The sequence below is a fragment of the Budorcas taxicolor genome, chromosome 17 (assembly GCF_023091745.1).
Source record: "Budorcas taxicolor isolate Tak-1 chromosome 17, Takin1.1, whole genome shotgun sequence".
Lineage (NCBI taxonomy): Eukaryota > Metazoa > Chordata > Mammalia > Artiodactyla > Bovidae > Budorcas > Budorcas taxicolor.
In genome coordinates, this window is record NC_068926.1 from 52,331,110 (window position 1) to 52,358,146 (window position 27,037).

Here is a 27,037-nt window from a genome sequence, read left to right on the forward strand (position 1 = left end):
AGTGGTGGTATTCTTGGCTAACAACGTTTTTTTTCTTTGGTAGGGCATACTGAAACATTTAATTCTATTGCACAGTCTGAAAACAAGTGGACTAACTGAAATTAGAATATTATTTATGTAGCATGGAATTAGTTCTCTGAGAAAACCAAGTGGTCAGATTGCCCATAAGTATGTTTGTATGTATAAATCAGTTATTTCAGATAAATTAATGAGAAAAGTTAAAATTGAGAAAGCTCTGTTAAACTTTATTTTTCCTTACAAAATAGATAAAAATCCATCTTAGTGGTAGAATACTTTGATCTGGCTTGGGAGACTCAAACTGAAAATGTGTCTGCCTACTTGAAATAGGCATCCCCCGCCCTGCCCCGCTGAACTCCATGTATCTTTAGGTCTCCTGTGCTCAACCCCCGCCTCCAACCCCATTTTCTCATGGCTTAACTCTAATCCTCTACCAACTTATACTTTATGTGTATTTCATGTTCTGTCTTTCATTTTGAGCTTTTATGCAAACTTACGGATTCTCCTTCGTAAATATCCTGGAATCCATTCTGCGCTCTTTATCTCTGTACCCTGCTGTTAGCACTGTATCATCTCTTTCCTGGTCTGCTGTAGCAGTTTCCTAAGATGTCTCCCTGCTTTGGTCTTACTCTGCCCATTCTCAGTTTGCTTCCACACTGCTGTGGAGTAATTTTTCTAAGCCACAGATCTGACTACATCATGCAGTTCTCTATCTGAAAACCCTTTAGTAACTGCTGTTGCCCATAAGATTAAATGTGCTCTCTAGCATAGTGCACAGGCTGTAGGCGATAATTTCCTGTCTCTCTCCATCACCTTTGTGAACCTCATATTTCTGTTCTGAGCTTCCATACCCACGGTGAACATGGTGAATTACTGTAGCCATCTTTTTTGGAGTGCCAGTATCTTTGTGCTGCCATGAGTTTGAGTGCACTATCCAGAAGATCCTTGTCTGCCTGGCGATTTCTTACCTGAGACTTGCTTGCATTGTCATCTTTGTAACCTCTCTCTCCAGGTTAATTCACCATTTCCTTCTCTGTTCCCACAGCATTTTGTAGACATAGACTCTTGCTGTGATTTACGTACTTCTTTGTCCTTTCCACCTTTTTTTTTTTTTCAATCATCCACTTTATTTTTGAATTGCATAGTGTGGCTTTTCTTTCCTTTTAAAAAATATTTATTTATTTGGCTGTGAACTCTTCACTGTGGTACGTTCCCTGACCAGGGACTGAACCTGGGCCCCTTGCACTGGGAGTGCAGAGTCTTAGCCACTGGACCACCAGGGAAGTCCCTTGTCCTTTCCATCTTAATGTGAATTTCTTTGGATAAGAGACTATTTTCATCTGTTTTTGCCTGCTATGTAGAAGATTCTTCATAAATATTGAATGAATGGATTTGGTAGAAAATATTGGTTTATATTTAGAGGAGTATTAGTTGTCATTTTAAGCTTTTTATGTTAATATTTAATATTTTGTTCTAAAGATGGTGGAACCAGGGCAAGATTTACTGCTTGCTGCTTTGAGCGAGAGTGGAATTAGTCCAAATGACCTCTTTGATATTGATGGTGGAGATGCGGGGCTTGCAACTCCAACACCTACCCCTCCCATACAGCAGGTAAGAGTTTTCCAAAGCATCTGTAAAAAATGAATTTTTTCTTATTTTTATTTTCTATTATAGAAATAGGTATTAATAAGTCTTAATTTTAAATATGCATGTGAACATTATTGTTATGTGGAGTGTTAGTGTTCATTCACAAGGTGGAAAATACTTGTAGTGCAAATCAAGACGTTTTCTGCTTTGATAGATGGTGATATAAAAGGAAGAGATGAATTGCTTAGAGTTATTATGCGAGGACCACTAATCTCAATACTTGTCTCTGTAGTTTTTAGGAACATTTTTCTGAGATTTCAAACATTTTTCATTTTTTGTGTAGGTTTCATGATACACATTCTCTGAAAGCAAAAATAAGATTCTGGTGTTACTGTAGTTTAATGAAGATATTGCAAATATTGTTATTTTGTACCTGGTATCCAGTGGTTTTACATTCCATTTGAATGTAAAGCTTGGATTTTTTTTTTAAATTTTAATGAAATAAATACATCTCTTGTTCTTGAAACAGAATTCACTGCCATCATTCTTTGTTTCTTTCTCTGATGTTTTCTCTCCAGTCAGTGCCACTTGGTGCATTAGAACTAGGTTTGGAGACTGAAGCAGCAGTTCCTGTTAAACAAGAACCAGAGACGGTACCTACTCCGGCACTTTTAAATGTTAGGGTAAGAATTATTTAGATTTGGCATTGCTATGAAAATAGTTTAGGATTATAGTCAGAAAATAACCTTTATTATAAAATAGTTTATTTCACTAGTTCTGCTTTTTGCTGCTTTCCCAATATTTTACTCTCATCTACTTTCATGACTGAACAACTGAACTGAACTTTATAAAACATTTCTTTCACTCTTCTGTTAGTTATGTTGATCAAAAGATAGGGAAAAAAACACCTTTATAGTTTATTTATTGAAAATGATCAAGAACTCATGAAGTACAAATGAACTACACATTATCCTATTACATTTTTCATTTTAATAAGTTTGGTCCATTGGCACATATAATTATTATGTGATATTACTATGCTTTAAATGTAGAGTTCCTCATTTCGTGTTAAACATAGCAGTTTTGTTGTTGGCAGCTATGCCTTATGGGGTCTCAGCTTCCCCTATCAAGAACTGAACCCTGGCCCTGGCAATGAAAGCCTGGAATCCTAACCACCAGGGCATCAGGGAACTCCCTAAACATAGAAATTACTTATTTAAGAGCCTTAGTGGTATAAATTATTAGATAAGCTGTTAGGTTAAAATTTGATGACTTTGTGATAAAGTATTATTGAAAGTTACATTTAAAATTGATAAATTGTAATCTAGAAGATTCTTGCTAGAGAAGCCATGGAGAAATAACAGATACTTTGAAGGGGGCAGAAAGTAGAAATAGATTTAAACTTATAAAAATATCTTAGTTGTTAGTTGTAGAAGTCACAGACATACTGTTATCCTCAGATCTTGACTGTTTAAAAAATTTTTGTCCAGCTCCTAACTCCCATTCCCAACTAAAAAAAATAAAATGCTATATAGCTTTGTCTTAGACTCAATGGAAGAATCCACATTATCACTAATATTTGTAATTTACCTGGGTGGATTTTTCATATGTCATAGGAACTTAAAACTCTGCTTGGTGGCTTTATCTTAATAAGTTAAACGTCAGTATAGTCTGTGCAATAGACAAAAAATACTCTACAGGAATCATAGAATGTTAGACATGAAAAATGATCCTCTGAGAGCCCACCTCCGGGCATAAAGTGATTTGCCTAGGGTTATCTTATTAGTTGGAGCCGTGCTGGGATTAGAAATTATGTTCCTAGTCCTTGTGTTATGTAGGGTTGCTGTACATCACAGCTTACTTGGGATACTCTCATTTTACGGTTGCTGCCCTCAGCATTACTGCTATACCTTGTTTTCCTTAAAGCGGTGTATTTTAACTTGGTGGTGGTTTAGTTTCTAGGTCGTGTCCAACTCTTTGCGACCGTGTGGACTGTAGCCCTTCAGACTCCTCTCCATGGGATTTCCCAGGCAGGAATACTGGAGTGGGTTGCCATTTCATTCTTCAGGGGATCTTCCCAACCCAGAGATCAAACCAGCACCTCCTGTATTGGCTGGTGGATTGTTTACCACCAAACCACCAGGGAAGCCCTTTAATTAGGTAGTTGATAGCTAATGATTATTAGAAATGAAGTGCCAGTGGTTAGCTAAGGTTCTTAAGTCAGTTTTAGATTTTTAAACGGCCTCCTCTGTTTATGGATATGAGTTGCACTAGAGAGTAAAGAATTTTTCACAGGTGTGATGTATATGGTTTTCTTTTCTAGCAGCAGCCTCCATCTACTACAACGTTTGTGCTGAATCAAATAAATCAGCTTCCGACCTTGGGATCTACAATTGTAATGACTAAGACACCACCTGTAACCACGACTAGGCAAACCATCACTTTAACCAAGTTCATTCAGACTACTGCAAACACACGCCCTTCAGTCTCAGCACCAGCAGTACGAAATGCCATGACTTCTGCACCTTCAAAAGACCAAGTTCAACTGAAGGACCTGCTAAAAAATAATAGTCTGAATGAACTCATGAAACTGAAGCCACCAGCTAATATTGCTCAGCCAGTTGCAACAGCAGCTAGTAAGTCTTTGTTTTCAGTAGTGTCAAGTTCCTGCCTTTGTTAAGATATGTTAGTATGTTTTCAGGGATTTACTTAGGTCTTGAAAGAACTGAGCATGAAAGATGATGTCTACATGACTCTCCTTCAAGGGAGCAAACGTTTAAAAGCTTTAAGCTTTGAGATAATGTGTGAAATTGAGAGGCTACATTAACACCATAAGATCTCAAGTTTTGTATATTGTGAATAGCTGGCTGACATTTTTCTCAGTCCTTTAAATCATTGCTTCTCAAACTTTATACCTGTGAGTCACCTGGGGATCTTTTTATTAAAAAATTTTATTTATTTTGGCTGCGCTGAGTTGTCTGTTACTTACTGGCTTTCTCTGGTAGTGGCGAGCAGGACTACTCTCCATTTGCAGTGCTTGGGCTTCTCATTGGAGTAGCTGCTTTTGTTTTGGAGCACACACTCTAGGGCGCTTGCGCTTCAGTAGTATGGCTCTCAGACTCTAGGGTGTGGGCTCAGTAGCTGTGGCGCATGGGCTTAGTTGCCCATGGCATGTGGAATCTTCCCAGACCAGGAATCTAACCCATGTTGCCTGCATTGGCAGCCTGATTCTTAACCACTGGACTACCAGGGAAGTCCTTACATGGGAGTCTTGTTAAAAAACAGAATCAGATTCAATTGGTCTGGGGTGGGGCCGAAGATTCTGCGTTTCTAACGAACTTTTTAGAGTTGCTGTTACTGGTGGTCTTTGGACCATGCTTAAGGTAACGGGCTGATGCTTTGCTCTTTTAATTCCTACAGTTTTTTGATCTTACCTGTCATTAGCTTCATTGCTTGTTGGTAGTTGTGTTTTTAGTAAATTTTTTAAAAAATGTATAAACTTTTATTGTAAAAATAGTTCACTATATTTTTTTTGAAGTGAGCACTCATAATGCTTTTTAAATAATAGCTTTATTGAGGTAATTCACATACCATTGTACCTTCTAAAGGGGTACAAGTCAGTGGATTTTAGTATATTCACAAGAATTGTTCAACAATTACCATTAGGTAATCTAATATTTTAAGTGTAGGTTTAGGTCTAAAGAGAAAAAGCTCAACAGTGCTTTGACCACTTTTTTTAGAAATTCATTTGTGTGTAAAGAATGTAAATTTTACAGTTAATTTTTCTTTATAGAGTGGCTTTTATTTATTGCTCAGTTATTTAACAGATAATCTATTTGTTTATTTTTGGCTGAATTGGGTGACTTGCTGGATCTTAACTCCCTGACCAGGGATCAAACCTGTGCCATTGGCAGTGAAAGCATGGAGTTCTACCACTGGACTGCTGAGGGATTCTCAAAATGTGAACTCTTGGGAAGGATATTCTTTCCTTCCTTTTTCCATTGAGTTAAATAGTATTTGCCTGCCTGCCCGGTGATTTATACTAATATGTAACATCCCATTCGGCCCTTGGAATGAGGTTACAGATATTGAGTAGAGAGTTCCTCCTTCTACACAACTGCTTTATTTCCAGTTGTGGGAGATACGTTTTAACATCTGATGCAGACCGTATGTAATTTTGCAGCAGAATTGATTGATTGGAAGTTCTAATGTCCTTGCATTTGTGAAGTAGAAGGCCAGGGGCATTCTGAAGGAATGGGCAAGGAGTGTTTGTAGAGTGATGCAGAACTAACATTGTCTCCAGTGACAAATGTAATAAAAAATATCAGATAATCTAATTTTTCTGTTTGAGTCCATACGGTTGTGCTTTATGGCTGTAGGTTACTGTCTTGAACTAACTGGAGCCTGGCAACTTGATGCTCATTGAGAATCGTTTTAACTATCTTAGGACTGATTTCCAACCTTTGTCACGGAGAGCAGGACTATGACCCTGACCTAGCTGAGGTGCAGGGCAGCATCTGATCTGAAATGGCTCTTGGGAGACTTAGGGCTGATCAGCAGTTAGTGAAAGCTGATTTTCATTAAAGTCTGGGTTTAATGAGGAGAAAGACTGCTGCTGTGCCATTGTGAGGAAAGAGTTGAGAGAGCAAAACGGTAGATTTGAAGCTGACCAAGTAATATCTAGTACAGTAACATCTACATCCAATGTAACAGTTTTTAAAGATAGATGACTGCAAGTCAAGGCCATCCTTGTGTGGAAGCCTGAGAAGTTGTCATACTAGAGGAGGGACGAAAAAGAAACACGGTGAATGAATATTGAAGATAAACTAAGTTTTGTGTTGTAGGAGAGGGTCATTTTTTTTTATTGAAAGGGAAGAAAGATGAACAGTGAAATAACAAAGAGCAAGGTTTCCCACGTTCTCTGTCTCTCTTGTCTTTTGTTTTTGGCTGCCCTGCCTCGCTTGTGGGATCCTAGTTCCGTGACCAGGGATTGAACCCAGGCCCTCAGCAGTGAAAGCATGGAGTCCTAACGACAGGACCACCAGGGAATTCAGTGCCTGTTCTCTTCTGTTTATCTGTGTGGATACTGCCCTGTTGTAGTCCTTAGCCCTTTGGGTTTCTCTTTGGATTCTGGTCTCGGTTGAGTTCCAGTCCTTTCTATGAAACTGTTCACTGGCTCTTCCATGTGAAACAAATCTGTGTCCCCAAGTTTAAATTTATTATTTCTGTACCAGTTTCTTTATCTAATGCTTTAATCCTAGTCATTGTGTAGTCCAAAGTGACAGGCCACCAAAGTGCTCCCCATCTTTTGATAGAGTATGTAAACAAGATGCTGATGCATTCTCCTGATGCGATTTCCACACTGATCTCAAGCATTCTCAGTACTGGGAATGCTTCAGGGATGGCTGGAGGCTGGTTACAGGGGTTCTGGGTTTCTCAGTCAAGCAGTTCTGCTTTGATTGAGAGGTTCTGTTTTTAATGTTTAAAAAGAGTGTGTAAACCACTAGTATAGAAGCCCAGGTTCTTTGTTTGGATCTTTATTCTGAGGGAAGGAAGACCGGAGTTCCTTGATTTTTAAATTTTTTTCCCCTAATTAAAAGAAATAATTATTTTGCCTAGAAAGTTAATGATGCCTCCAGATCAAGTGAGATTGACTCTGTCTCTGTGATAACACAAGGTGTTTTGTTTTGTTTTTTAATGAACTAAGTGAAGTGTCTCAGAGTAATGCTGCTGCTGCTGTCACTGCTAAGTCACTTCAGTCATGTCCGACTCTGTGTGACCCCATAGATAGCAGCCCACCAGGCTCCCCCGTCCCTGGGATTCTCCAGGCAAGAACACTGGAGTGGGTTGCCATTTCTTTCTCCAATGCATGAAAGTGAAAAGTGAAAGTGAAGTCGCTCAGTTGTTCCCAACTCTTTGCGACCCCATGGACTGCAGCCCACCAGGCTCCTCTGTCCATGGGATTTTCCAGGCAAGAGTACTGGAGTGGGTTGCCATTGCCTTCTCCACAGAATAATGCTAGCCTTTGGTAATTGTTTTGAAATAAACTGCCAAATAGTGTTCTGGTAGAGGTGTCTTTTTGATAAATAGTTTTCAAATTTCTTGTACACACATTTCTTTTTGTTTTTAGTTCTTATCTGCATAATGACATGTAGCTTTGAATATTTTTATCCTAATGCTTAATTGGAAATAAGCAGATTTGTATTCTTTGGTTTGTGAAGTGGGTAAACTTTACTGAATTTTTTTTTTTAAACTGTAGGAAAATTGTTTGTTTGAACAATGTCTTGTTCTAAAATGTAAGTTGTCTCTCCTCATCAGCTGATGTAAGCAATGGCACAGTAAAGAAAGAGTCTTCTAATAAAGAAGTAGCAAGAATATGGATAAATGACATGAAAATGAGGAGTTTTTCCCCAACCATGGTGAGTTTCAAAAACTGTATCTGTTTTTGTGTGGTATGAAAATACACTTGGCTATACCCTTGGCTAAGTGTATTTTTTAGGTGAAGGAGAGTGTCTCAGCCACATAAACTAAGCATTAAACCTCACTGGAATAAGCTAATGTGTTCTAAACAAGGTGATTGTAACTTGCATATTTGATAGAGTATTACATAAAATACTAACACCTTTTTTATTGTGAATCCTGTCTGATAAGTAAAAAAGACTGTGGAGTTAACCAAAAGTATTTCATAGTTACAGTCATTTTATGATTGAGCCTTATTATATAGCTAGTTAGGAACTGTCAGATATATAATGGTTTAATTGTAAGCAATTATATGATAACTTTTTTAAAATTTATTTTTAATTGTAGGATAATTGCTTTACAATGTTGTGTTGGTTTCTGCCATACATCAACATGACTCAGCCATAGGTACACATATGTCCCCTCTCTCTTGAATCTCCCTCCACCTCCCACCCCATATAATAACTTTTTTTTTATTACATTTTGAAAGTGCTATATGCTTCAGGTAAATTGATATTATCAGTTCAGTCCTCAGTTGTGTCCGACTCTTTGCAACCTCATAGACTGTAGCACACCAGGCCTCCCTGTCCATCACCAACTCCCAGAGTTTACTCAAGCTCATGCCCTTTGAGTCAGTGATGCCATCCAACCATCTCATCCTCTGTTGTCCCCTTCTCCTCCAGCCTTCAATCTTTCCCAGCATCAGGGTCTTTTCAGATGAGTCAGCTCTTTGCATCAGGTGGCCAAAGTATTGGAGTTTCAGCTTCAACATCAGTCCTTCCAATGAATATTGATGACTGATTTGCTTTAGGCTGGACTGGCTGGATCTCCTTGCAGTCCAATGGACTCTCAAGAGTCTTCTCCAACACCACAGTTCAAAAGCATCAGTTCTTCAGCACTCAGCTTTCTTTATAGTCCAACTCTCACGTCCATACATGACTACTGGAAAAACTATAGCCTTGCCTAGATGGACCTTTGTATGAAAAGGCAAAAATTTGATTCTATACCTGTATTTAATAATTGTTTAACCCTGCCTCTGTGAGGTGGGTTTCTGGTTCCCCCTTTTAATAAACATAATTTAACACCATGTGGTTTAAGTAGTAATAGAAGATACAGCAAGAGGTGTGTTGTGATGCTCGCAATAAGGATTATAAGTTTGGAGGAAGATGAGACTCAGGTGGCCTGGTAGGAGTTCAGTTTATGGAGGAGGTGTCATGGAGTTGGGTTGAGTATGGAGAAACTGAGAGGGCATATTAGGAAGGGAGCTACAGCATCAGTAGGCACAGAGAAGGTGGTAGCTGTGTGCTTGGGATACTTGGCTTGCAGGAAGAAATTGGAATGGTTGACTGGGGGCTCTGTGAAAGGTCTTGAGTTTGTTAGATTTGGGAATTGGAGCAGCACCAGGGAGGGCGACTAGATGGAAGTAGAGGGACATGTTAGTGACTCAGGATGGATTGGGAAGAAGAAACAGGTTAGGTGGTTGTCAGGTAGTCCAGAAAGGAAGTGACAAGGAACTAAACTTGAGGAATTTCAGAGGTGAATGGAAAAGGTAAGGGGAAAGAAAAAAAATGAGAAAATAAGAGGTGACTGTACATAACGATACCAGAGGATTGGTAAGACTGGGAATGGAATTTGGACTTGGGGGGACAGCAAAGCAACTTGTGCCTGAGGTTTTGAACAGGGGCCAGGAGAATAAATCCTGGCAGTATCAGTTTACTTAGTGATTGTGTGCCAATAGCTTACTTGAAAGTTGATTTTTTTGAAAATAAGTATGTATTTTTCTTAAAGATTTTAGTGTTCAAGTTTCTAGTCCAGCCCATGTTGCCCATAACATGTCAAAAGTTCTGTACTGTCCTAGTAGTTAAGTGACATCTAACAGATTGCAAACTGGTAGCTTGTGGACCAGAACCAGTTGACATGTGTTTTGTTTGGCCTCCACATTATTTTGAAAAATCTTGAATGTGTCGCTAACACATAAAAATACCTAGAGTTGTAGTGAGCATCTCCTGTGTGTTAGTCACATGTTCCCCATGTGCCACAGTTTCCCTCCCCTTCATTTTGCTCCTTCACCCTAAGCTTGGTGTCAGTTGCCCCTTTCTATCCAGCTGGCTTAGAAATATTACTTTTCTGGTCCCTGAATTTTGTGACCAGCTAATCCTTCAATTATATCTGTGATAAAAAATTTTTTAAGGTAGAGGGAGAAGGGAGGCTGGTCATTTAGTATAGTATATATTCCTGTTTTATAGATGAAGAAGAGGTGCAAAGGGTGGGTAGGAAGACTGAGGATGTAGTGATTTGCCCAAGGCTACACAAATTCAGCAGAATTGGGGTTTGTGTCTGTTTCTTTGACCAGCCCCATTTGGTCTCTTATTTCTGAAACTGGGTTTCATTTTGGCATACTTCCTGAGAATATTCAGAGTTTTTTTGACTTTTTTTTTCCCTAAAGGACTTCATGGATTGATGTTGGCTGAATGTTTATCTATCATTTCCCTATTCCTTCCCACATTTATTGAGTATCTGTGTGTCATCATATTCTGCCCTAGGTTAAGTAAAAATGAAACAAAAGAGAAGCCTGACCTTAACCTTTTAATACCATTTTATCCTTGGCATTACGTGTAAATCCTAACTGGGTTTTCTCTTTGTCTTTCTCTGGTCTCACAGCTTCTCCCTGCATTCTTCCTTGAGTAAGCCCTCATTCATAAAGAGATTCCCTTTATAGTTTGCTGGTAGTGAAAAGAAGCTTTTTTAGGGCTTCCTATCCCGTGTTCTCCCTGTCTCTACCCCTTTAAGATTCTGTAGAGGAATACAAGGTAACATGGCTATAGTGGCCATTCACTCACTTTGCCTGGGACTGTCTGGGCTTCTCCTGGTCTGCTGTTCTCCTGGTGTAGTTACTAATAACTCGTCATTTTACTCTGAGATGTGCCAGTGTTTGGAGAGATGATGATGTGGTATTGTTTTTGTGTCTGTGGAGACACAGACGTCTGAAATAAATTCAGTGTTTCAGAAGAACATTTAAACTCCCGAGTTTTCTGGGGTTTTGGTTTTGGGACCTAAGGGAAAGAAAACAGATGGAGGTGAAGTGAAAAGAGGGTGGGAGTGAGACTTAGAGAGAGTTCCTGCCCATGAGGTTGTAGAATGTGCTGCTGGGCTCAGCCACCTTTTTCCTCCAAACCTCTTGTTCTTTCTGTTCTTGGAATTGGAATGAAGAGTGAGGACTGGTGGTTAGAGAGACATCTGGGCATCAGGGAGGCTGGTGGGCAGTGTTGAAAGGGAAGCTGGTTTGAGAAGGTGGTGGAGCCCTGTGGTGATCCGTGTGTGTGTTTGTGATACTAACACATCACAGATTGTGCTCATCATTGGAGAAGCAGGGAAGCCATAGAGTATGACCTAGATTTTAGGAACCTATAGAATGGCATGTCCTGCTTCCAAGATGAAGATAGTGGGTATTCCTGCAGAAGAGTATTTCTGTGTGTTGGTTGGGCCTCCATTCTCTGGACTTATTTGATTTTGCTGTCTTGGTATTACAGAAGGTCCCTGTTGTGAAAGAGGAAGATGAACCAGAAGAAGAAGATGAAGAAGAAATGGGTCATGCGGAAACCTATGCAGAGTATATGCCAATAAAATGTATGTCTTTGAGATTTGTTAAAATAATGAACAACCTCTGGGTTCCTTTTAAACTTAAAAACTTTCCCCCACACATTGTTACCTATTAGGATCTGTCCATGTTGGGTACCTCAGGATTTGATAAGTATGAGCTGTGTATGAATATGTTTTAAACTATAATATGTTTTAAAATAGCTACATGAAAATTCTACTGTGAGTTTTAATTTTCCTACACAAATTTAGAACTTTGTTTTGGAATGAAGTCTTTTAAAACCCAAGAGCGAAAAAGCTTTTTCCTTTCAAGTTAATTTTGCTCATATCAGCAGTGATTATAAAATCAGAGTAAATTACGGAGATGTAAACATACATCTTAGCGTTATAGTTTATACAGCTTATCTAAAACAAGCTATAAAACCATGGGAATCTTAAAATGTGCTATTTGAATTCAGTGGTTTAAATTAACACCATTTCTTCCTCTTTTCCCCACAAGGACCGTGATTCAGTTTTGTGTTTTTTTTTTTTTTTAAGTGGCCAGTATATTAAGTTGAAAATTAGTAATTTTTAGTTTATATATAAATTTTTTCACCTTTTCATTTTCTGAGGGTAATACAGGAAAATCTGTGGCTAGAATTTGTTTCTCATACACTCTGGGTTTCTATAAAAAGTCACTAATAAGACCACTTAAACTAAAAATCTGTTTACCAACTGCATATGGATTCTAGTTCACTGCTTTCTAGGTCATTTAAAATGAACTTAACCTAGGAGTGTGCACTGACACTGCAGAGAACCTCGTGGCATGAATTGAGGCAGTGTTTTCCTAGATCTGTTTAATCAGCGAGTCTCTTTCGATAGATTTATTTATTTTACTCTCTTTTTAACTGGAGGATAATTACTTTACAATGTTGTGTTGGTTTCTGCCATATAACGTGAATCAGCCATGCTATGCCTAATCACTCAGTCATGTCCGATTCTTTGCGACCGTATGGACTGTAGCCCACCAGGCTCCTCTGTCCATGGGAATTCTCCAGGCAAGAATACTCGAATGGGTTGCCATCCCCTCCTCCAGGGGGTCTTCCCAACCTAGGGATCGAACCCAGGTCTCCTGCATCGCAGGTAGGTGTTTTACTGTGTGAGCCACCACGGAAGCCCGAATCAGCCATGTCTATATGAATCCCCTCCCTGTTGAGCCTCCCCACCCTCACAAGTCTCTGTTTAAACCATAGGTAGTTGGTAAGTAGATCACATTAATTAAATGTAAACAGTACTTTATATCAATCAGTGACTTTATATAGGATCCCAGGGTGTATAGTTACTTACATTTCTCTGTCAGAGGAGAAATGCTGTAATATTTTATGATAAGAGTGGAAGTGTTATTACTCAGAATAATTAAAATGAAGTGTTTTTAAACCTTTGTTTAGTAAAAATTGGCCTACGTCACCCAGATGCTGTAGTTGAGACTAGTTCTTTATCCAGTGTTACTCCTCCTGATGTTTGGTACAAGACATCTATTTCTGAAGAAACCATTGATAATGGCTGGTTATCAGCATTACAGCTTGAAGCAATTACTTATGCAGCCCAGGTAAGCCATAATATTTTTTAACTATGTACAGTTTTTATTTTTAATCTTAGTTCACAATATATACTAGTTTTAATTCAAAGTTAAGTTTTCCTTGAATAAAAAACTTGTGTATGTGATTTTTTTTAGTTTTATGTATTAGAAAATGAAAAGGATAGCATGGATTTGGTGACTGCATTTATAGTGGAAATGATAAATTGTCATAGCCTTTCTGGGGCTCACTGGTAACATGTGTTAAAATTAAAAATGCATATATCCTTTGACCTAACAGTTCCATTACTGGAACTGGGAGTCTGTTTCATGGAACTATTAGATAAGAACATACATATCAGGCTATTTGTTGCAGCTTTTTGCCCCTAGAGACTGAAAGCTAGAAAAGATTTGAAAGCTCACACCCTTGGGGAGTGATTGAATAAACTTTGGTGTTATCATATGGGTGTTGTACTAGCTTTTATCTTAGGCCAGTTGTCTTGAGAGGATTTCTGATATACTCCATTTTTGTAAAATAAATATGCAACCATCCACTATATTTATGTGTTATAAAAAGGTTTGTATTTGATTGTATAGTCATTGAAAAATTATGGAAGAATGTTCACCAGTTTGTTAGCTTTAGTTACCTGCTACATGCCAGGGTAGCAAGGGGAAAAAAACAAAATCAGACCTCGAAGATAGGGCAGATTTGGTTCCAGACCACCACAGTACAGCAAACATTGTATAAAATGAGTCACATGAACTTTTTTGTCTCCCGGTGCCTGTAAAACTTAGTGTTTACACTATGATGTCTGCTAAGTGTACAGTAGCATTATGTCCCCCCCCCCCCCAAATGTATATACCTTAATTTAGAAATAATGCTAAAAAATGCTAATCTTCACTTGGGCCTTCAGCAAATTGTAATCTTTTTGCTAGCGCAAGGTCTTGGTGTTGGTGTTAATGGCTGCTGACTGATCAGAATGGTCGCTGCCGAAGGTTGGGGTGGCTGTGGCAGGTTTTAAAAATGAGACTGCAGTGAGGTGTGCTGCATTGATTCCCTCTTCTTTTCACTGATCGTTTCTCTGTAGCATGCAGTGCCGTTTGATGACATTTTACCCACAGTGGAACTTCTTTCAGGGTTGGAGTCGGTCCTCAAACTGTGCCACTGCTTTAGTAACTAAGTTTATGTGATAGTCTAGATCCTTTGTTTTCGTTTCAACAATCTTCACAGCATTTTCATCAGGAGTAGATTCCATCTCAAGAATCTACTTTTTCCACTGAAGTCTTGAACTCCTCAAAGTCATCCATGAGGGTTGGAATCATCTTCCAAACTCCTGTTAATGTTGGTAGTTTGACCTCTTCCCATGAATCACGAATATTCTTACTGGCATCTAGAATGGTGATTTCTTTTTCAGGACGTTTTCAATTGATTTTGTCCAGATCAATTAGAAGAGTCATTATTTCTGGCAGTTACAGCCTTACAAAATGTATTTCTTAAAGAGTAAGACTTCAAAGTTGAAATAACTCTTGGGTTCATGGACTGTAGAATAGCTGTTGTGTTATAAAGTGGGCATGAAAGTGACATTGATATTGTGTGTCTCCATCAGAGCTCTTGGGTACATCATCAGTGAGCAGTATTACTTTGAAAGGAATCTTTTATTCTGAGCAGTAGTAGGTCTCAACAGTGGCTTTCGTATATTCAGTAAACCATGTTGTAAACAGATGTACTGCTCTGTTGTTCGATTTGTAGACCACAGGCAACATAGATTGAGCATAATTCTTAAGGGCCCTAGGATTTTTGGAGTGGGAAATGAGCATTGGCTTCAGCTTCAGGTCACCAGCTGTCTTAACCCCTCATAAGTCAGCCTGTCCTCTGAAGCTTTGAAGCCAGGCATTGACTTCTCTTAAGCTGTGAATACCCTAGATGGCATCTTCTTCAAATAGAAGGCTGTTTCATCTACATTGGAAATCTGTTGTGTAATGTTGCCACTTTTACCCTATTATGTTCTGGATAACTTGGTTTAGCTTCTACATCAGCACTTGCTATTTCTCCTTGTGCTTATGTTATGGAGAAGACTCTTTAAACCTCATGATCCAGCCTCTACTAGCTTCTTCTGCAGCTCTCACCTGTCTGTCTTCATAGAATTAAAGAGAATCCAGGCCCTGCTCTGGATTAGGCTTTGGCTGAAGGGAATGTTATGGCTGGTTTGGTCTTCTATCTCTACCACTAAAAGTTTAATATCAGTAATAAGGCTGGTTTTCTTTCTTATTGTTTGTTCACTGAAGTAGCACTTTCAGTTTCCTTTAAGACCTTTTTCTTTTCACAACTTGGCTGTTTGGAGTAAGAGGCCTAGTGTTCAGCCTATTGTGGCTTTCAACATGCCTTCCTTATGTTATAATCATTTCTAGGGAAGATCCCTGGCTGCCTAGTGGTTAAATCTCTGTACTTCCAATACACAGGCTGTGGTTTCCATCCCTGATCAGAGAACTAAGATTCCACATGCCCTGCAGCCTGGCCTTAAAATAAAATAATCATTTCTAGCTGTTGATTTAAAGTGAGAGACATGGTTCCCATTCCCTCTACTTGAATGCTTAAAGAATCCATTGTAGAATTATTAATTGGTTTAGTTTCAGTACTGTTGTGTCTCAGGAAATAGGCCAAAGGAGAAAGACAGAGATGGGGGAAATGGTCAGTAAGTGAGGCAGTCACAGTACACACAATGTTTATTAATTATGGGCAAAGTTCATGGCACCCTGAAACAATTACAGTAGTAACATCAAAGATCACTCATCACAGATCACAGTAACAAACATAATAATAATAAAGTTTAAAGTATTATGAGAATTACCAAAGTATGATACAGACATGAAATGAGAAAATGCTTTTGGAAAAATGGCACCAATAAAATTGCTTGATAAAACATTTCTGTCAGTTCGTTAAAAAAAAAAAAATGCTGTTTCCCAGAAGTGCAGTTAACAGTACATGCTGCAAAATGAAACAGTATTCCTGTATAGTAAGTATAGTTTCCACACTAAGCTAACTGTATGTCATTTGTATAAAAATAGATAATATATAGCTAAAATAATATGAGAAACTGATCACCAAAATATCTAAAGGAAGAGATTAATTATCAGCATTTTCATTTCAGCAACATGAAACGTTCCTACCTAATGGAGATCGTGCCGGCTTCTTAATAGGCGATGGTGCTGGTGTAGGAAAAGGAAGGACAATAGCAGGAATCATCTATGAAAATTATTTGTTGAGTAGAAAAAGGGCTTTGTGGTAAGTGCTAAAGACTGTCTGTGGGAACTTTCATTTGCAAATGACCAGCATATGAGGATGGGTCTTAATGAGTATGTGTATTTTTTTTAGAAGTGTCAAGGCCTGATTTTATTTATTCCTGAATACTGCTAGAATGATAGGATTTGCATTTAATTTGTGTATTTTTCTTTTCCCTTTCTTTTTTATAGGTTCAGTGTTTCAAATGATTTAAAGTATGATGCTGAAAGAGATTTGAGGGATATTGGAGCAAAAAACATTTTGGTCCATTCATTGAATAAGGTATGGAAGTCTTCTATTCAGTTGGTCATTCAGTAAATATCTGTGAGGCAAGAATGATAGTTTCCACTTTGTAGGGTTGTTAAGAGGATTCAGTTCAGTTCAGTTCAGTCGCTCAGTTGTGTCCGACTCTTTGTGGCCCCATGAATTGCAGCACACCAGGCCTCCCTGTCCATCACCATCTCCCGGAGTTCACTCAGACTCACGTCCATCGAGTCAGTGATGCCATCCAGCCATCTCATCTTCTGTTGTCCCCTTCTCCTCCTGCCCCCAATCCCTCCCAGCATCAGAGTCTTTTCCAATGAGTCAACTCTTCGCATGAGGTGGCCAAAGTACTGGAGTTTCAGCTTTAGCATCATTCCTTCCAAAGAAATCTCAGGGCTGATCTCCTTCAGAATGGACTGGTTGGATCTCCTTGCAGTCCAAGGGACTCTCGAGAGTCTTCTCCAGCACCACAGTTCAAAAGCATCAGTTCTTCAGCGCTCAGCCTTCTTCACAGTCCAACTCTCACATCCATACATGACCACAGGAAAAACCATAGCCTTGACTAGACGGACCTTAGTCGGCAAAGTAATGTCTCAGCTTTTGAATATGCTTGAGTTATTTCACAAAGAGTATAGTGAGTGCTAGCCACAATTGTTGATTTTTGGTTTAGATAATGTGCCAGGTGGGTTATGTAGTGGCAAGTAAAATAGGCATTGTCTCTTTTTATGGGGTTCATTCTCTCAGTCTTCAGGGCTTTTTTCATTTATTGTTTTTATAAAACTGCTATTGATGGATGAAACTAATACAGTGCATGTAAGAGGGCAGTGTAATAGAGCTGTGTGGACAGGTAGTGTGTCATTGCATCATGAATTGTGGTTTGGAGACTGGTTTAGATATTTGCATATTCAATGAACTTGTATACCTGTACCTGTGTTCATGTTAAAACAGTTCTGTCATTTGGAAGAAAATAAATTTCACTTTCTAGAAGCACAGTTTAATGTTCATTTAGCAAGTTTTTATTGGCCTACTAGGCACCAATTCCTGGAGTCACAGGGGTAGGTAGACTAGACAAACCTAATTCCTGCAGGCACTTCTCTGCGAGGCCTCTGACAGTGAATAAATAAATGTACATCTAGTCCTAAGTGAGCAAATGTACAGACTAGTCCTAAGTTGCTTCAGTGTTGCTCTGCCCATCAGTGACTTTTTTTGGGATAAGGTTTACTGAGTGGGTTGGTAGGTGAAAGTATTGTGTCTTGGATAATTACCAACAGTTCAAAACTAAAACATGTAATGGGCATCTAGAAATATTTTTAATTTCTGAGTCAGTATAATTGAGGAGGGCTGCAGTAACTATTGATCATAATTCTTATATATCCCTCAGATCTTAATTACAGTGCTTTGCATATAGAAAATGCATAGTAAATATTGGTAGAATGAATATTGTGCCTTTTTCTTGGGGAGAGTTTGGTTTTTAATGTTTTTTGAGGATAGACTTTGAAAACTGGATCCTTATATATTAATTATATATATATACACACACATGTGTGTGTATGTATGTATGCACTGGTGTGTGAGAAAGTTCGTGTATGATCTTAAGAGGTCCTTTGACTTTCCTAAAGCCCATCATGGTACCATCATTTCCCTGCTATATAGATTTGGGTGGGATAAATACTTCAGAGACAAAAGTGTATTGGTACCATCATTTCCCTACTGTATAAATTTGGGTGGGATAAATATTTCAGAGACAGAAGTGTATTAAGTTCTTCTCTTTTCTTTTTCAGTTTAAATATGGAAAAATTTCTTCCAAACATAATGGGAGTGTGAAGAAGGGTGTTATTTTTGCTACCTATTCTTCCCTTATTGGTGAAAGTCAGTCTGGTGGTAAATATAAAACGAGGTTAAAACAACTTCTACATTGGTGCGGTGATGACTTCGATGGAGTGGTATCCTTTGCAACAAATTTTATGTTTTTTAATGACATGAAAGTTAATGTAATATATGGGAATTCTGAAGTTAAGTAGAAAGACTGCTGGAATGAGAGCTTTAATGATTACATAGCTTGCGAGGGAGTCAGATAGTTGATTCTGTTTTGTAGCTGTCATATATGAGACCACTGTTTAGTTCCTCCTTTAGGAAAATGTTAATAGGTATGGGACATGCTGAATATGCAGCCTTAAAGTAGAATGTGGACCTAAATACCAAGAAGCACCCAGCTTTGTAAGATTTGTAACAGATTAATATGATTGGAGCCAATGGTTGTAATGGAGTGGTGGACCCAAGAACTGTATCAGTGCTAGCAGAATGACAGAATTCGTATAGCATCAAAGTTGTCCTGTGAGAGCTTTGGCACCTAGTGATGTCTGAAGAAGTTACGAAACTCCTTTCAGCCACCTGAAGGACAGTGTAACAGCAGTTAATCATAAAGAAAAACCACAGGCCCTCACCAACCCCCCATTTGATTTAAGCAGTCTTCATTTTCCACAGTAGTAACTTTTTTTGTATCTAGGAAAATATTTAAATATCTAGTTAAGATTAGTGCCAAATTCAGTGAATGCCTCTGTGGCTAGCACAGTGGCAGAAATCAAGGAGAAGAATCACATAGAGGGCTTTGTTTATATTTGTAACTTTAAAAAAGAAAACAGTCTGCAGCAGATACGGTAAAATGTTAGGGTTTGATGAAACAGATGATAGGTGTATGCGTGTCAGTAAAAAAAGAAAAAGTTCATGTGCAGGGCCTTGTTACCAACAGCATCCCTCCCCGAGATAATCATGATTTATTTTCACTCCAGAATTTTTTTCTGTTTTTGTTTGTTTGTTTGCTCTTTAGGACTCTTGCGTGTTTCCCCAGGCCTTAGGGAAATAAAAGTTGAGTCTTTCTGAGATTAGAGACACTTGGTACTAAAGTGACATGTTCCTTAATTTATTCTTTACAGATAGTTTTTGATGAATGTCATAAAGCAAAAAACTTATGTCCTGTTGGTTCTTCAAAGCCAACCAAGACAGGCTTAGCAGTTTTAGAACTTCAGAACAAATTGCCAAAAGCCAGAGTTGTCTATGCTAGTGCCACTGGTGAGTATTTATTTAAAAGATAAAGATATTTTTTTACATGTTATTTTTTCAGCTGTAATATGTTTTGTTTGGGGGTTTTTCAGGTGCTTCTGAACCACGAAATATGGCCTATATGAACCGTCTTGGAATATGGGGTGAGGGAACTCCATTTAGAGAATTCAGTGACTTTATTCAGGCAGTAGAACGGAGGTAATGAAATTTACAGTGTACATTATTTGTTCTCAGTAGCAATCTAAACGAGGTATTATTGCTAAAATCTTTTCCATGTATGTTAAAGCTCTACTATATTTAATGATAGTTACTGTGTGTTTTAATTTTATTCAGAGGTGTTGGTGCCATGGAAATAGTTGCTATGGATATGAAGCTTAGAGGAATGTACATTGCTCGACAGCTGAGCTTTACTGGAGTGACCTTCAAAATTGAGGAAGTTCTTCTTTCTCAGAGCTATGTTAAAATGTATAACAAAGCAGTCAAACTGGTAAGCCTTTTTTCCTTAACTCCAAGTATTTTTAATGTACCCGATGATGTTTTTGTTAGTTTTATCCAGTGTAATGTCTGTCAGCTCACAGTATATTTCTGCCGTAAAACAGCAGATGAATTACTGGATCCTTATTTTCCCAGTTTTCTCTGTTACAGTATCTTAAAAGAAATAACCATTTATAGTATAGCATGCATAGCTTTAAAAATCAACATAACTGTTTCCTAAAATTACTGTATTAGTTAATAGGAATTTTGAGACAGCTCTGTGTGAGTGTCCTAAAAAACATTTGTTTAGAGGTTCCCAAGTTATTGAAAATTCTTCATTGAATTAATGTTAATGGTGTCTTACACATTCTTTTGATTGAATTAGTCATATTGAAGTAAATCACACTCGAAGATTGAAATGTCTGTTGTTTGTGTGCCTTCAGTGGGTCATTGCTCGAGAGCGGTTTCAGCAAGCTGCAGATCTGATTGATGCTGAGCAGAGAATGAAGAAATCCATGTGGGGTCAGTTCTGGTCTGCTCACCAGAGATTTTTCAAATACTTGTGCATAGCGTCCAAAGTTAAAAGAGTTGTGCAACTAGCTCGAGAAGAAATCAAGAATGGAAAAGTAAGTTGGAGAATGCATTAACAGATGCGTCTTTGGTTTTGTTTTAGTCTTTGGGGTGTTGAAGTTTTCTATTTATAAAAGCCTTTGTTTCTAAAGGATAGTTGTAAGAGTATTAACAGTGAGGCTTTAAAAAATACATTTTTATGACAATAAAAGGAATATGTATTTATAAAGAATTTGGGTAGCTCAAAAAAGTATAAACAAATAAACATCACTATAACTTGGCTATCCATAGATGTAACCACTGATATCATGGATATGTAATACTGCAAAGGTTTTCGTTTTTGGTGAATATATATCTACTTAAAGCACAAAAAACTGGAGCAGGGGCTTCAGTAGCGTTCACTGCTGTAATACTGTCACCTGGCTAATTCTTGTTTGAAATCTTTCTAAGTTTATTTATCTTTGAACGTGCTGTGTGTTTGTTGCTGCATGGGCTTTTCTCTGGTTGCAGTGCTTGGGTTTCCCATTGCCGTGACTTCTCTTGTTGTGGAGCATGGACTCAAGGGCATGTGGGTTTCAGTAGTTGTGGCTCAAGGGCTTAGTTGCTCTGTGGCATGTGGGATCCTCCCGGATCAGGGATGGAACCCATGTCTGCTACATTGTCAAGTGGATTCTTTACCATTGAGCCACCAGGGAAGGCTTGAAATCTTTTTTTTAAAACTAAGTATATAAAAGTATGTGTTGTAAGAAACCACATACATATTTTTATTTATAACTAATAACATTCTTTTTTTCCCTCCAGTGTGTTGTAATTGGTCTGCAGTCTACGGGAGAAGCTAGAACATTAGAAGCCTTGGAAGAGGGCGGGGGAGAATTGAATGATTTTGTTTCAACTGCCAAGTAATGTTTATGGTTTTGAGTCTTTACTAAGATGAATTTAAGTGTTAGCATTTCCTGGAGGCAAAATTTTTGCCTTTTAATTTTTTCTGATCTGAGTTTTCATAATCCTGTGTATCCATAGCAGTATATCTATTGAAAAACAGTAACATAGAAATACTGAAATGTTAAGTATTTTAACATTATATGTCCAGTATTTGGACTAACGGAAGGGCTTGATTTCTGTTTTGTACATCTTGGAATTCTGACAGCTTGGTTTAAGTTTCAGTTTTGTCTTTGCTTTGTATATTTGAAACTGCCAGTATCCAGCTGTATAATAATGGTTTCGTTTGTCCCAGTTTATTATGCTTTCGTGTCAGCATTGCAGATAATCCTTGAAAAGTCAAAAGAATTTTAAGAAAGGCTTTAGATGTTATTTTTTGCTTTGCGTAACCAAACAATTCCAACTCTGGGAGTAAAACTAGTAAAATAACTTTTGCCACCATGGTATCTTTTGCCTTAGGGGATACATTCAAGTGGCTCCTTTTAAGACATAATTTAAAACTACTTTAAATTCAGAGCATGCACCTGCTAATCTGTATCTTGCCTAGTACTGCCTCTGAGATGATAGGTACTACATGGCTAGTGCAGCATCTCCAATATGAGATGACCTTCAAGTATGAAATATGCACCAAGTTTCAAAGACTTAAGGAAATAGAATGTAAAACATTCCATTGTGACATTTTATAGTGACAGGTTGTTTTCTGTAACTTTTTAATGTAGCTCCTGAAAGTGAAAGTCGCTTAGTCCTGTTCGACTCTTTGTGACCCCATGGACTGTACAGTCCATGGAATTCTCTAGGCCAGAATACTGGAGTGGGTAGCCTTTCCCTTCTCCAGGGGATCTTCCCAACCCAGGGATCGATCCCAGGTCTCCCGCATTGCAGGCATGCAGGGAGATTCTTTGCCAGCTGAGCCAAGAGGGTAACCCACGAATACTGGAGTGGATAGCCTATCCCTTCTCCAGCGGATCTTCCTGACCCAGTAATTGAACTGGGATCTCCTGCATTGCAGGCAGATTTTTTACCAACTGAGCTATCAGGGAAGCCCTAATGCAGCTTCTAGAAAGTGTAAAAGTTGTGCTTGGTTTGCATTACATTTCATTTGGATAGTCTTGCCTAGAATACTGAAATTCTTTTGACCTGGATTATCAGTATCTTGTAAGATTGAATAAACTTTTTTTTTTGTTTTTGTTTTTTAGTAAGACATAGATTTAATTATTTTTAACTCTTTCACATACCTGAAAATGGAAATACATGTGAAATAAATTGGTTAAAGGATTGTTAAAGTCCTTTGTATTCAGAGTCCAGCTGTTCTGAATCACCTTTTGAATCAGTCCCTTATGTTCAGTTTTTCCACATAGAGTCCTCCTGTGCTGCAGCATTTCTGAAAAAGAGAACATTGGTGCTGAGTTCCTAAGCTGGCTTTATAATTATGTGAAGCTAACCAACTTGTATCCAATTTGGAGATGCTGCTAATAAAGTGTACTTATTTTAAGCAGATACTTTCAGTAATATTTTATATATAATAATTTTGCATACTGAGCCACTGACTGTCACTTTTTTCTCTCTTCTACGAACAGAGGAGTTTTACAGTCACTCATTGAAAAACACTTCCCTGCTCCGGACAGAAAAAAGCTTTATAGTTTGCTGGGAATTGATTTGACAGCTCCAAGTAACAGCAGTTCACCAAGAGATAGTCCTTGTAAGGAAAATAAAACAAAGAAGCGGAAAGGTGAGTATTTTCCTTTAAATGGTGCTGGAAGTAATATAAACTTAAGCATTTTGATGCAAGCTGTATTTCGGGCATGTACTGCCTTCAAAAGACGCTTACTCCTTGGAAGGAAAGTTATGACCAACCTAGACAGCATATTAAAAAGCAGAGACATTACTTTGTCAACAAAGGTCCGTCTAGTCAAGCTTATGGTTTTTCCAGTGGTCATGTATGGATGTGAGAGTTGGGCTATATAGAAAGCTGAGCACCGAAGAATTGACGCTTTTGAACTGTGGTGTTGGAGAAGACTCTTGAGAGTCCCTTGGACTGCAAGGAGATCCAACCAGTCCAACCTAAAGGAGATCAGTCCTAGGTGTTCATTGGAAGGACTGATGCTGAAGCTGAAACTCTAATACTTTGGCCACCTGATGAGGAGAGCTGACTCATTTGAAAAGACCCTGATGCTGGGAAAGATTGAAGGCTGGAGGAGAAGGGGACAACAGAGGATGAGATGGTTGGATGGCATCACTGATGCAATGGACATGAGTTTGAGTAGGCTCTGGGAGTTGGTGATGGACAGGGAGGCCTGGTTCTGTGGTGCTGTGGTATTCATGGGGTCGCAAAGACTCAGACACGACTGAGCGACTGAACTGAACTGCCTTCCTTAAATTGGATCATGTAGTGTTTGGTTTGTTTTTAAAGGAGGTGTCTTTTATTTATTGGACTGCATGTCTTGTGGGATCTGAGTTCCCTGACCAGGGATTGAATCTGGGGCCAAAAAGCACAGAGTCCTAACCAATGGACCACGAGGGAATTCCTATGGCCCATGTCATTTTGAATACACAAGTAATCCCCATTTTAAACTGGGGCTTTAACAGTTTGGTGCTGGGCACTTTATTGAGCACCGCCCACGCATGGTCTTGTTTAACTGCAAGGGATCCATATGAAAGGCTTTATTTTTTCAGTTTTATAGACAGGAAATTAAGGCACAGGAAGGTTAGGCGCTATCCGTAGGTTCACACAACTACTGGATGATAAATGGGGAACCAAAATCTGAACCTTTGTTGTTGATGCTGTGTGTGTGGGTGTGGGAGAGTGTGTGTGTGCATATGCGCGCTTGCTCAGTCGCTTCAGTCGTATCTGATTCTTTGCAGTCCTATGGACTGTAACCTGCCAGGCTCCCATGTCCATGGGGATTCTCCCGGCAGGAATACTGGAGTGAGTTGCCATGCCTTCCTCCAGGCCATCTTCCTGACCCAGGAATCAAACCCACGTCTCCTGCATTGCAGCAGATTCTTTACCCACTGAGCCACCTGGGAAGCCCGTGTGTTTATATAGTCTTCTTTAAAGAGACTTTTGTTAGTTTATTAATTATTAGGCATACACTCATTTATGTTTGTTAGACATTTTATAAAAATTGCAAAGTTGGATTTGTGTTTAGGTGCTTACTAAGCTCTTTGCCTTTTAGAAGTTAACATTTCAGGCTCTTTCTAAAATGCTGATAAGAACATACATGATGCTGTGTGTTCTAAACACAGTGCCTGACACTTTAAGTTTTCATCTGTTGCAAGAAATGCTTTTTCCCTTATATTTTTAGTATGCCTGAAAGCAGGTTGGCTGTTGTAATTGGCATTATTTTTTTATTTTGTTGACACAAAAAGTAATGCTGTGGCCTGGAGTCAGTGACCTATTAGAGTGGTCAGTGGATGGTCATGTTTCCCTTTTCTGAATTATCTTCTCACCATTTCATTAGTATGTGAACCTTTTTAATGTTCTTGTCAGTTTTGATTACTCTAGATATCTTCTATGAATTTCCAGTAAGATAATTCCGATTAGCACCTTGTTTAACTTTTAAAAATGCAGTTTTGTAGATTTTTTTTTGGTAGTATTCCATGAAGTATTTAAGTAGTTTAAAAACTTGTAATTATTAGGCTTTGTCTCTCAACCTGATATACACGTACTGACAGTGCCAGAGATTATTTCATCTTTATTTGCCTGAATTTTGAAACTTGTGCATTTGAAGGCTGTCTTGAGTTTATACTTATGTACATAATTTCTCCTAAAAATAATTGTATATAACCTGATCTTTTACAGAAGTTCAAAAGGCTATAATTGTTCATGAATTTTTCATTGTTCTTGTATGCTGCTGCTGCTGCTTAGTCGATTCAGTCATGTTTGACTTTGTGCAACCCTGTGGAAGCCTGTGCAGCCTGCCAGGCTCCTGTCCATGGGATTCTCTAGGCAAGAGTAGTAGAATGGGGTGCCTTCCCCTCTTCTTGTTCTTGTATACTTATGCAAATATTTTTCTTCTGTAGTTCTTTTTTGAATTAATTAACTGTATTAGCTTATGAACTAAATATAATTTGCTAATTTTTACCACAGTGCATTTTGACTCTTGTTTGGGTTTGGTGGGCAGGTGAAGAAATAAATCGAGAAGCCAAAAAAGCACGAAAAATAGGTGGCCTTACTGGTAGCAGTTCTGATGATAGTGGAAGTGAATCCGATGCCTCTGATAATGAAGAAAGTGACTATGAGAGCTCTAAAAACATGAGTTCTGGAGATGATGATGATTTCAACCCATTCAGAGATGAGTCTAGTGAGGATGATGAAGATGGTAAGTTCTTTAATATTTTAAATATAAACGAAAGGGTCCTTATTTCTGTGTATTTGAAATGGGATATTGTACTAAAACCTTTTCTTTTCCTGTAAAAATTATCAGACAGATTCTAATCTTTGCTTTGTGGGAGCTCCAAGCTTGTCTGTCTTCTGGCAGTTGAGCTCATTTATGAAAGGTCATGATGTCAATTTTGTTCAATTATGTTTAACCTCAAACCATGGCATTTACCTCATGGTGTATGGATGTACTGGACTGCTATAGTTAGTGGTTTACAAGTTGTTGGTCAGCAATACAAAAAAACTCAATGGTAGTTTCCTTTGAAAATTCTGTACTTGTGTTAACAGATGATTTATGTCTTTCCTTAACTTTCAGATCCCTGGTTAATCAGAAAAGATCATAAGAAAAACAAAGATAAAAAAAAAAGGAAAAGTATAGATCCAGACTCTATTCAAAGTGCCTTATTAGCATCAGGTCTTGGATCAAAACGACCTAGTTTTTCTTCTACACCAGTTATTTCACCTGCTCCTAACAGTGCACCAGGTAACCACGTGGATGTTTGCTTTGTCTGTGGAATGAACTTTCAAACAAAACAAATATTTAAACTGTGTACTGATTTTTAACACATGTACTTTATCTAGCTAACAGTAACACCAACAGCAACAGTAGCCTTATAACAAGTCAGGATGCCGTGGAAAGGGCCCAACAGATGAAGAAAGACCTACTAGATAAACTAGAAAAATTAGCTGAAGACCTCCCTCCTAATACCCTGGATGAACTTATTGATGAACTTGGTGGCCCTGAAAATGTTGCTGAGGTAAATATGACTTGAACATGGTTGATTATGTCCTAGGTAATTTTCTTTTTTTGCCACTTACAAATCCTTTAGAATGAATAATACATTGTTTCCTC

General features: G+C 38.3%; 1 protein-coding gene across 1 annotated transcript in view; it reads left to right on the forward strand.

Moving 5' to 3' along the window:
* Window positions 1-1,497: 1,497 nt before the first annotated feature.
* The window catches only part of SBNO1 (strawberry notch homolog 1), a 43,123-nt gene continuing 17,583 nt past the window's right edge, over window positions 1,498-27,037 (forward strand). Inside the window, exons 1-18 of the mRNA XM_052654543.1 lie at window positions 1,498-1,629; window positions 2,184-2,288; window positions 3,929-4,241; window positions 7,924-8,024; window positions 11,595-11,691; window positions 13,089-13,249; window positions 16,366-16,499; window positions 16,688-16,778; window positions 18,542-18,703; window positions 19,694-19,829; window positions 19,913-20,018; window positions 20,154-20,307; window positions 20,738-20,920; window positions 21,666-21,763; window positions 23,381-23,532; window positions 25,928-26,125; window positions 26,501-26,668; window positions 26,767-26,942. Of these exons, the coding sequence (XP_052510503.1) occupies window positions 1,498-1,629; window positions 2,184-2,288; window positions 3,929-4,241; window positions 7,924-8,024; window positions 11,595-11,691; window positions 13,089-13,249; window positions 16,366-16,499; window positions 16,688-16,778; window positions 18,542-18,703; window positions 19,694-19,829; window positions 19,913-20,018; window positions 20,154-20,307; window positions 20,738-20,920; window positions 21,666-21,763; window positions 23,381-23,532; window positions 25,928-26,125; window positions 26,501-26,668; window positions 26,767-26,942 (2,667 nt within the window). The remainder of the gene's footprint in view (window positions 1,630-2,183; window positions 2,289-3,928; window positions 4,242-7,923; window positions 8,025-11,594; window positions 11,692-13,088; window positions 13,250-16,365; window positions 16,500-16,687; window positions 16,779-18,541; window positions 18,704-19,693; window positions 19,830-19,912; window positions 20,019-20,153; window positions 20,308-20,737; window positions 20,921-21,665; window positions 21,764-23,380; window positions 23,533-25,927; window positions 26,126-26,500; window positions 26,669-26,766; window positions 26,943-27,037) is intronic.